This window comes from Malurus melanocephalus, unplaced genomic scaffold (genome assembly GCF_030028575.1).
Source record: "Malurus melanocephalus ecotype Western Australia unplaced genomic scaffold, MMel_1.1 scaffold_366, whole genome shotgun sequence".
NCBI lineage: Eukaryota > Metazoa > Chordata > Aves > Passeriformes > Maluridae > Malurus > Malurus melanocephalus.
Window position 1 is genome coordinate 485,361 of NW_026623598.1, and position 11,233 is coordinate 496,593.

At 45.9% G+C, this 11,233-nt stretch overlaps 1 protein-coding gene across 1 annotated transcript in view; it reads left to right on the forward strand.

Moving 5' to 3' along the window:
* The window catches only part of LOC130580843 (methylated-DNA--protein-cysteine methyltransferase-like), a 115,682-nt gene extending 105,379 nt beyond the window's left edge, over nt 1–10,303 (forward strand). The window contains exons 4-5 of the mRNA XM_057378598.1: nt 2,537–2,676; nt 9,222–10,303. Of these exons, the coding sequence (XP_057234581.1) occupies nt 2,537–2,676; nt 9,222–9,767 (686 nt within the window). The 3' untranslated portion in view covers nt 9,768–10,303. The remainder of the gene's footprint in view (nt 1–2,536; nt 2,677–9,221) is intronic.
* The last annotated feature ends 930 nt before the right edge of the window (nt 10,304–11,233 follow it).

The following is an 11,233-nucleotide window of genomic DNA, read 5'->3' on the forward strand; positions in this document are numbered from 1 at the left end:
GCAAACCAGAACACGACAGTGATGTACAAACTGGCTGTGTGTGCGCATCCCTTCGGTGCAAAATGACCAAAATGCTTTCTCTGAACACAGAAAAACCCAATTAATGGAGCTGCTCCCAATTTGTACTTTAGCACAGCTTACACAGGGCTCCACAGATTCAGGAGGGGCTTGTGGGGCAAAATTCTGTCCTCAGAAGCAAGGAACTGTCCCTGGAGCTCATCCAGCAGCATTTCTGCAGGGTGAGCTCCCTTCAAGTCAGTGGGTGTTTCACGTGAGCACTGACTGATATTCTGACCCATTTTWTCACACAATGCCCTCAAGAGCAGATTCCTACAACCTGCAAGAGGATGTGGATTCCAGAGCTGATGGAAATGAGGAGCTGGGTGCTCACCTGACACCCCACCCTGTTCCAAGGAGCTCCCTCACATTCCCCTTCTCCAGATTCCCTTCTCCATATTCCCTTCCCCATATTCCCCTCTCCCAGCTTCCCTTCCCGAGATTCCCCTTTTTCCAAATTCCCCTTCCCCTTGTCATTCTCAGGCCCCAGGGACACAATCTCACCCCTCACCTCACTTTGGATGAGGTGTGCTGTACCCAGGTATGGCCCAGGTGGGCAGAGCAGGGAAAAAAMCCCACCTCCAGCAGCAACATTTGTGTTTTGCTCAAGTAAATGACTTCAAAATTTTATTTAATTTAAAAAAAAAAGTGGGAGCAACGTTTATATTTTGCATTTTGCTCAAGTCAATTCTCTGTGTCCCTTTCAGCCTGTCCTGGGCAATTTGGGCATCCCTTGGCCCTTTTGGGGCTCTGGGACTGCCCCGTTCCCCCCATCTGCTCCATGTCCAGCCCTTTGCTCCATTTTCTCCCTAATTCTAACAGTTCCCAAAAGTTTTGGGTCCATCCCATCCCAGCCTGCCAAAATTGAGGGCAAAARGGGGATTTTCTGCTCTGGGTGTTCAGCGTGGATTTAAAAGCTGCCATCAGGCAGTGACTCCCCAGGACCTCTGAGCAGGGTGGGGGTTAAAGCTAATCCTGCCAGATTCAAAAGGTTAAAATAATAATCATCATAATAATAAGGAGCAATTTGATTTGAAAGAAACCTTTGTGAAGGAATCACAGTAAACAAAATGTGTTTGCCTAAGGAAAGCCTCGTAGCAATCAGCCAGTAACACAACTGCTCGTGCTAATGAACCCAAAGCTGTTAATGTGGTTTCTTCAGTTAAATTGATTCATGAATTTTGAAGAGAACATTATCTAATGAATTTTCTTTGAATAGAAAGCAATTAAAAGGACAAATCAGTCTGATTAACCCCAAAGTCACCCTACTGCCACAAATGGTGTACAGTTTGAAATTATATCATAAAAAACTAGAGCAGATTTGCTATCKCTTTGCCCTCTACTAATCCATGTAAATTAATGAACAACAAAGTTAATTTCTTTGATGACCCTTTTCTCGTATCACCTGGATTATGCTGATGTTTAATTTGCTTAATGTTATAATAAAGACTAAACAGATTTTTTCAATGAAGTGATTATCATTCCCTTCAGTTAAGAAGTGATTTTTATTATTTAACACACCCATAAYGCCGTATGGGTTTCCTTTAAGAACAAAATCACATTTCTCTACCTKCCTAAGGAAGGTAATCGATGTCTATTTTGACAAGTAAAGAAGGAAAATGTTTTTAATCAGTTTGTTTCTGCCAGAGCAGGAGGCTGAGGCTCTCAGCTGGGGGAATGGGTCTCTTCTCCTTTTTTTTCCCCTTTTTTTGGTCACCAGCTCACTGCTCTTATTAAGTTATCCATGAGTTAGATCTTCAAAGCTTTTCCAAGTGCTTAGGAAGAGCAGGAGGCATTCAACTCAATTCCAATCCAAACAGGACTTTCCCTTTTCCTGCCCTAAACCACCCTGGGCTGAGGAAATCCTCTCCTACTGCATTTTCTTGTTCATTATTCCAGCTGCTGGCACACTTGAAGCAATTTGCCACCCAATAAAATTAAAATAATGCCCAATACATTGGTTTTTCTTTACCCCCTGTATCATTAAGGATGTGCAGTGCACTCAAGATCACAGCCAGCCCTCACATCTCTGAGTGTCCCCCATAAAATGAACCATTCAGGAGAATTTGGGGTGTGCTGGCTCTGGGGTGTCCCCACCAAAGTTGGGGACGAGCTGGAGGTGCCAGGCCCTTGTCAGAGAGGTGCAGCCACTCCTTCCTTCCCTTCTCATTTGCTCTGTGCTGATTTATACCCTGCCAATTTAATGGGGAAAAGCACAYTGTACGAGCTAACAGGATAATTGTCCTGGAAGCAAATTAAAAATACAGGAAAATCAAAGCCTCAAATCCTTTTTTTTTTATAGGGATTGGGTACTCCAGGCACTCTCTGTAATAATCATGTATTTAAATGTAATCATATAGGGCACAATAACATGACAGTGCATGGGGCTGTTTCCATTTAAATTAGAAAAGTGCCGTTGAGCATCACTTCTCTTGGGTTTTTTTACTTTTTCATCCCAATTTCTCCCTCTGCCTTGCAGATTCCTTCACCAGGCAGGTGCTGTGGACCCTGCTGAATGATGTGAAGTTYGGGGAGGCCGTTTCCTACAAGCAGYTGGCAGAACTTGCTGGYAACAGCCGGGCAGCCAGAGCTGTGGGGGGAGCMATGAGGAGCAACCCGGTGAGTGCAGGGCACCTTCCAACCCCAGGAGGGGCTGCCTTTGGGGAGCTTTGGGGGCTAAATGGCMTTAGATTAAATTTATCTGCTCTGAAAAGTGAGTTGCTATGAGCAGTGAGGTCGGGCAGTGTTTTTATTCAGCAATAATGCACAGCCCAGTGTTGTGTGATTTGTGCTCTGCCATTTATGGTGTTGGGTTGGGGAGAGAAACACTCCTGGCACTCACCAGCCTCTGCACAGTTGGTTGTTSTCTAACTTTTTTAGATTTTTTTTAAGGTCAAAACGTTACTGGGCAGGTTTTGAGTAGTTTTGGTTGTGTTAAAAACAGTCCATCCCCTCTGGCATGAAGATGGTACTGAAAACAAGGCAGGAGCACTCTGTGCTAGTGAGAGGAGTCCCTGCCCATGGCAGGGGTTGGAACTGGATGGGTTTTGATGTCTTTTCCAACCCAAACCAGTCTGGGATTCTGGAGGTGAGTGGCCTGAATTTGAACCAGCTGGAGGGAGCAGCACTGTAGGTTAGGCTGGTGGATTTTGGAAAAGCATTTTGTTACWCTAATTTCTCAGTAATTATCTTTCCTTTTCTCTGCCTGGGTTTGGCTTTTCGGGTGTGTTCATGCTCCTAGTCCCAGGGGTTGGTGTCTGAGGTTGGTGTGCTGCACATCAGTGGGTGGAGCACCCTGGGGTGCCTGGGCTGGGGTCAGAGGGTTTGGGGGTCAGAGGGATGGACCTGCACTGCTCAGGAGTTCAGTTCCCTAAACCTACAGAACCATGGAATCACACAATCACAGAGTCACAGAGTCAGAGAATCACAGAATTAGAGTGACAGAGTCACAGAATCACAGTCAGAGAACCGGTGTCACAGAGTCACAGAATCCCAGAACCCGAGTCATAAAATCACAGAACCATGGAGTCACAGAATCACAGAGTCATGGGATCACTGAACCATGGAGTCACAGAATTACAGAACCATTGAATCTCAGAATCACAGAATCCCAGAACCACAGAATCCCAGAACCACAGAACCCCAGAATCACAGAATTACAGAACCATTGAATCTCAGAATCACAGAATCCCAGAACCACAGAATCCCAGAACCACAGAACCCCAGAATCACAGAATTACAGAATCCCAGAACCACAGAATCCCAGAACCACAGAATTACAGAACCACAGAGTCACAGAATCCCAGAATTAGAGTCACAGAACAGAATCCCAGAGTCACAGAACACAGAACCACAGAACCCCAGAATCACAGAATCACAGAATCACAGAATTACAGAACCACAGAATCCCAAAACCACAGAACCCCAGAATCCCAGAGTCACAGAGCAATCCAGGCTGGAAGGAACCTTTACACCCATCTCATTCCACAATTCCCCAGAGGCAGCACCATCCAGGGGGACCCACACAATTCCTTGTGGGGTTTAACTTTGAGCCCACCCCGTTATTTCCAGCACCCATCAGATTTCCCCTCAAACAGCTCCTCCAAACAGCACAAAGCAGTGTTTTGTCAATACCCAGCATTGCACTTGACAAAACAAACTATTTGAATATGATGGGATGCTTTCCAATAGAACCTGGTGTACATTCAGAAAAGGCAATCCAATGCAAACCTGCAGGAAACAGTTCTCAAAGAATAACAATCCAGTGTTGTGCAAAAGGAGATGTAATTGCTATCGCCTAGAAATGTACCCAGCTTTGCCCTCAGGCTGCAGTGGAGCAGCAGCATCCAAAGTAGCAGTAACAGCAGGTTGTGGTGTGAAAATTCCTGCTTTTTCCCCTGTGAGGAAGGATGAAAATAGTTCTGAAAATATACAGCAAAGCTGCTGCAATTTTTTTAAATGGGGTCCTGGTTATTATTGCCATTTCCCAGCCCATACYGTGGCTGCAGTGGTTCCTGTCCCCAGCAGAAAATGTTTAAGCTATGGTTATAGATAATAATGTATAGCTGTAGGGAAAAAAGAGCTGCATTAATATAATACCACCTCAATATTTCATCTTAGGAAGCTGATGATTAAAAAAAAAAAATCAGTCCTGTAATAAGAGTCCTGCCCATTGCAAACCACAGTTTTGCCACTGTTCATCTCCTGGAGGTGATGTGGAATTCCATCCAAATTCCACATGCAAACACACTCATGGTCCTTGTGCTCTTCAGTGTGAGCAGCTGCTGGTGTTTCTCATGGAAATGTCTTGGTGGTGCTTGGTCTGTGAGCCATCCTGTGCCTAACACACACAGATTTTATGCATGAGGGGAAAGATAAAATGTGGCACTGCAAAAATAAAAAACCCCTCACCTTTGTTATTTCTGTGTGTAAAGCCATCAGCTCCTGCGAAAACAGATTTTCTGACCCAATTTGCAACTCCATGTTGCAGCCTCGTACGAATCTTATTAAAGAAAACACCAAGAGTGGAAACAACACGGGAGGTCATGGATTTCTCAACAGCCCCCCGAGGTCTAAACCCTCAGTGCAAACCCCAAACCCATYCCTGGGAGGGCTCCAGACYGGGTTGGGAGGGGCTTGAAGCAACYTGGGGTAGTGGTGGATGGATTTGTGAGGAACCTGATAGAATGACAATGGTGGTGCCAGGAAAAAGGAGCCTTTGAAATGACCCTGAGCCAGGCACTGTCCCTCAAACATTGGATAAAATCACAAATCCCACCTTTCTCCAGCAAAAACAAGCGCATTTCTCCCTCCTACAAATCCAGGTTAATTTGGTCAGAGTGCACTCCACAGTTTCCCCCTGCAGTTGGGATTTTTCACACAGTTCTTGGGATACCCTTCTGCAGGAGAGACTCCCCAGGGTTTGCTGTGGTTCACAGTGATTGCAGGGGCTGTGGTCAGACCACGGAGAACCCATAGAGTTCAGTTAGGAACCTGCTAGAGGAGGGTCAAAAGAAATCCCAGAGGGTCCTAGGAAATGGAGAATGTTGGGCCATCCTAAAGGCCATCCCAAAGGAGTTCTGTGCCTTAAATGAGCYCCCTGCAGCGGGGCTGTTCCTTGGGCTCACCCCAGCCAGGGCTCAGCCTGGTGCTGGTATCAGCTCTCCTGAATAGAGAATATTCCATCAATCCGTCCTCAGTTGAGATAAATCAATATTTGGGCATTCAGCCAAACCGTTTTGAACACTGGAGGAGCAATCCTTCCTTCATGAGATGATTGTGAGGTGTCGATTTGAAACGCTGTTCACACATAAAACCACTTGTGTGCTCATTTATAGAATCATGGAATGTCCTGAGCTGGGAGCACCCCCAGGATCATGGATTCAGCTCCTGAACCTGCCCAGACCCCCAAAATCCCCCCTGTGCATCCCTGGCAGCACTGTGCCAATGCTCCTGGAGCTCTGGGACCATTCCCTGGGGAGCCTGGGCAGTGCCAGCACCCTCTGGGCTCARAAAAACCTTTAGCTGATATTTTCATTCCCAATTCCTTCACTTCCTTTGGTGGCTGGTGATGACCTGGGACCCCATTGGGTCACATCACAGGATTTGTTTCTGCTGGAGAAGAGGCAGGGGTGGAGCTGGATGATCTTTGAGACATGAGCACCCCACAGGACCCTTTTTTGCTCTATGTTTCCATGCCAGCCTGGCTGATCTGTGTGGTTCCAGGCTCTCTCCAGCCCTTCAGCCACACCACAGGACAGTTCCCTCACCTCCAACTGACCACTGGGAACCACCAGACCCCAAAATTGCTAAATTCACTCCAGAAGGATGGATCCTTTGGGCAGGGAGCTCTTCCCTCACCATTTTCCCCCCAACAGACACATTCTGGAGGAGTTGGTTCATTCACAGATGTCCACRAGCATTAATAAACGCCCAATCCCATTGTGGCTCTCGCCCCTGTGGCTGCTGATAAAGATTTAGATTTTGTTCCGAGTGTCAGGGCTGTCAGCAGCGCTGAGCCGTTTGACCAGAAGAAAAAACGCACGGGGAGCTATTGATTCCATCCTCTCAGTGTCACTTGTTCACCAGGATTTAGGTATTGATGAGGCTGCGAGTGAAAACAAGCTCCTTCCCTTGTGGGCAGCTACCCACAAGAACAAAAGCCAASTTGGAGAAAATATTCAGCTGGTGCCCGAATCAGAGGGACTCTGTCATCGATCCCAGGGCTCCTTCATGTTGGTTTTTTTTTCTGTTTTTTATATTTTTTTTCTGATTTGTTGGAGACAAATCTGTGGGTTTGGAAGTTTGATGGTGTTTGAGGTGGGGGCCGTGCTGGTGATGGATTCACAGAGCAGAGGAATTAGATTTCACAGCGTGAAGATTTCAGCGGCGCTATAATATTATGAGCTGCTTGGTTATTGATAAAAATTACATTAAATGTAGCTGAGGCATTAAAGCTCCAGACTAGGGTAGTTCTCCCTCTAAAATGTCCTTAGGGCCCTAATAAATTTTAGCAGGTTTAATTATTTTAGTAGGCTGAACGTTGTCACCACAATTAAGCCAAACTGAAGCAATATTCAATATTTTTAAATTACGGTGCTGGTTCAGTCTTTGCAACATTTCTGCATCCAAAGCTGTGGAGGGGCACGGACTGTTYTCGTGTTGGGACAGTCTCAGCAGGGAATTCTCTATTTTGGGTGTGGGAAAAGTGGCATTAATGTCATACCTCTCCTTTTTCTTGATGGTGGGCAGCTCAGCCTCATTCCCTGTGCCATGAACGGGTCCTGTACCCAGCCAGGGATCAGCCAAAAACCCACCAGGTTTTTTAAAAGTCCTTTTTTTCTTCTCCACTGAGATTTACAGCCTCGCCACCAAAATCTGCAGCTTGGCTGTGTRTGTTTTGGAAGAATTGCAGATGAACCTCAGAGATGTTTCACAGTGTGTTATTATGGCTTTGTCACTCAGGCCAAGCTCCTGCAGGAACTGTGGGGAGTGTAAAGGCACAGAAACCCCAAACCAGAAAAACACTTGCAAAAAAAAAACCCCAATTTCTTTGAAGAAGTCATAAAGCAGCTGTGGGATGGCCTGGCACGGAGCAAAGCTTTTATTGGTCCTGACTGGAGTTTTCACAAAGGAATAATTCACTTGTRGCATTGCCACCTCCAAATAAAGCAGATATTGAAAGCATTTCTTTATTTAAACCTTGATTAACARTGAGTACTTGTGTGTATTTCCATTTAATGTGGGCCGAGACTGAGATTTTAAATTTCAGGCATTGAAATTAGTTAGGAAAACTGAAAGAACACCCAAAAAAAAAAAAAAATCCTCTCARTTTATGGTCTGGCCAGTGGCTGTTCAACTACTTTGGGGTTTGTGTATCCCAGGCTCAAATGTACCACAGTGCTTGAATTGTAATGATTAAATGGGATTAAAATAAGTCAGAGTAAAGTGTGTAATTTGTCTGTGTGTCTGCACAGAAATAAATTATACTTTTTGGCTTGAAATATCCAAATGTGTGAGAAGTGCCCTGTTGGGTGAGTTATGGTTGTCCCAGCTCCATTACTATGCAGTTACCAAAACACACCCGTGATTAGAGATGATGCATTGCAGTTTTTATGGTGTGTACTTCAGCTATGATAATCACCTGTAATAAAAAATTAAAAAAAAAAACAAAAAAAACCCCAACACATTTATATTCTTCTCTGCATTATCAGTCCATTATGGAACTTCTGGCATTGATTTTGCAGGAGCTGTGCCGTGTGCTTATAAATGAGAGGGAGTAGAAGGCAGAGAGGAGGGAAAAAAAAACTTGTAAAAATTGGTTGGGTCAGAATGAAACTTCCCCTGTTGGAGGTTTTAAAGATTCCCAACCCATTTTGGACTGATTTGGTGTTAAATAATGAAAGGTGCCTTGGTCTCCCAGAGGATTGTGAGTGGTGCAGGTGGAGAGAGCGGGATCTGCCAGGGAACCAAGGCATGGAGATCCCTGCTCTGTGCTGTTTGTTCCCAGAAATCTCCTAATCCTGGGATGAGCAYGRAACCCCAGACTGRTTTGGGTTGGAGGGGAYWTTAGGGATCATCCAGAGCCACCCCTGSCATGGCAGGGACACCTCCCACTGTYYCAATGTCCAGCCTGGCCTTGGGCACTCAAAGGGATCCAGGRGCAGCCACAGCTTCTCTGGGAATTCCATCCCAGCCCCTCCCCACCCTCMSAGGGAAYAATTCCTGCCCAAAATCCCATCTAATTGGGGCTGTGAGGTTCATCCCACACCCTGGGCTCTGAAATTAGTTAGGAAAACTAATTTTTTAGGCTGTGGTGGGGCTGCTGCAGGGAAGRTTTTATAGATGGGATTTCATATCCCAGGTCTGTCCTTTTAAATTCTTTACATCATTTTTAAGTATTAAAAACTCCGGTTTTCCCCAGGAGCTGGGGTGGTCTCGGGGGTGGTGATGGGCTCTGTTTTTGGCTGCTCCATTTCCCTGTGAGCACCACAGAATTCCTGGATTTTATAGGGCTGGATTTAGGGTCTCAGAGCATCACAGCAGCACTCAGGCTGGGAAATCCCAAACCCATCGAGCCCATCCTGTGTCTGAACACTGAGGGCACCATCCTCTCATTCATTCCCTGCACCTCACCCTCAGATTTTTTTTTGTGTGTTTGGCAGATCCCCATCATCATCCCGTGCCACAGGGTGATCCGCAGCAGCGGGGACACCGGCAACTACGGCGGGGGACAGATCCTCAAGGAGTGGCTGCTGTCCCACGAGAGGATGCAGAAAGAGAAACTGCAGAAAGAGAAACTGCAGGAGCAGAAACTGCAGGAGGAGAAGCTCCAGGAGAAGCTGCAGAAGGAGAGGATGCAGCAGGAGAAAATGCAGAAGGAGAGGATGCAGGAGAAGCTGCAGAAGGAGAGGATGCAGGAGGAGAAAATGCAAAAGGAGAGGATGCAGGAGAAGCTGCAGAAGGAGAAACTGCAGAAGGAGAGGATGCAGGAGGAGAAAATGCAAAAGGAGAGGATGCAGGAGAAGCTGCAGCAGGAGAGGATGCAGGAGAAGCTGCAGCAGGAGAAGCTGCAGAAGGAGAAGCTGCAGGAGGAGAAAATGCAGAAGGAGAGGATGCAGGAGAAGCTGCAGCAGGAGAGGATGCAGGAGAAGCTGCAGCAGGAGAAAATGCATCAGGAAAAGCTGCAGCAGGAGAAGCTGCTGTGCTGATGCCCCTGACCAACCCAAACACACAACCACGGCTCCTGGTGGAGCTGAGAGCAGCCAGCAGAACTGGCAGAAATGGTAAATATTTGAGTGACACACAAATATAATGCGAGAGGGGAAGGGAAATGCGCGGTGGCAGCGCTGTGTTAGGAAAGCAGGCTGTGTCCTGGGGGAGGCAGCTCTCCTGCCCTTTCTTGTTTTTACATTTTACAGCAGAATGGCTACAGCGATCCAGGCCTGTTGTGCATGGATTTTGTTCCCATCTCCAGCCCTGTTTTGTTCTATTTTTAATGTCCATTAAAGCAGGGATAAGGGAGTGGGAGGGACGTGGCAAATGCGAGGTGGAAGTTTCCCCCTGAGGAGGTGTCTGGCTGGCACGCCTGGCCCTGCCCTCCCCCTCCCCAATTTGGGGCAGAAAATGCTGTTTTACCTAAAGAGGAGTTAAGGGAGCACAGTGAGATCTGCAAAAAAGCAAGCAGCTACTCAATTCCTTACTCCTGCCTTTTCTTTTTGGACTGTGAGATGGGAGTATTTTTTTTTTTTTTAGTAAAGCAGGGCAAGAGATGTTGCTGACAAATTTTGGATAAGCAGTTTGATTAGCCAAATTAGGCAAAATATTGACAAGCTCATTGTAGTTGCTTCCTWATCAGCAGCACATTCCTTTATCATTGTAGTTTTCCTTCAGATTTCTGCGTTTCTGTTACCAAAAGCTTTATTTCTGTAGGAAGGGTTCAAGAGACATTAAAGCTAAATTTTGAGGTGGTTTTAGCAGGGTTCTCTGYGAGTACGAGCCACCAGAAGCTGAAATTTCCAGTATGGGAATCGTAAATCGTAACATGGAAATACTGATTTTTTTATGTGTTTTATCATATTTTCATGGATGTCTCTTTAGAAAGGCCATTGCTACCCCCCAAAAATTATTGTGTGGCRCTGCGTTAGTTAATCCAGGGTTATTGATACCTCAGAATTACTTCAATAAAAAAACTGCTTTGCATGTGCAAGTGTCTTTGGGTCTGTTTATAAATAAAACACAGGGTGTGATATATGGGGAAAATAAACTATACCCCACTGTACAATATAAAGCTGTATTTTTATCAAGGGTTTCTCGTGGCGATATAAACCACAGAAGCAAAGCTCAAGTGGTTTGTACGTGTCACCAGAACCCCGAGATAAAAATATGGCCTTATAATATGTACAGTTTGGGTGTATTTTATTATTTTTTTATACCTCTAATACATGCTGCCACCAAAAGCAGGCRGCAGCAAACGTCAACTTTAACCTTTCCCACATTTGCATCCCTCCGTGGGGTTTTTTTTCAGGTATTTGGGCTTTTTCAGGGATGTGACTTTGTGGGGATGGGGGTGAGCACTGGGTTTGGGACAGGCAATGCCTTTCCCAGGAAAAAACCTGAGTTTGGGAATGAAATCTGGTGTGGGTCAGAGATTTGGGGTGGGCAGGGACAGAGAGGG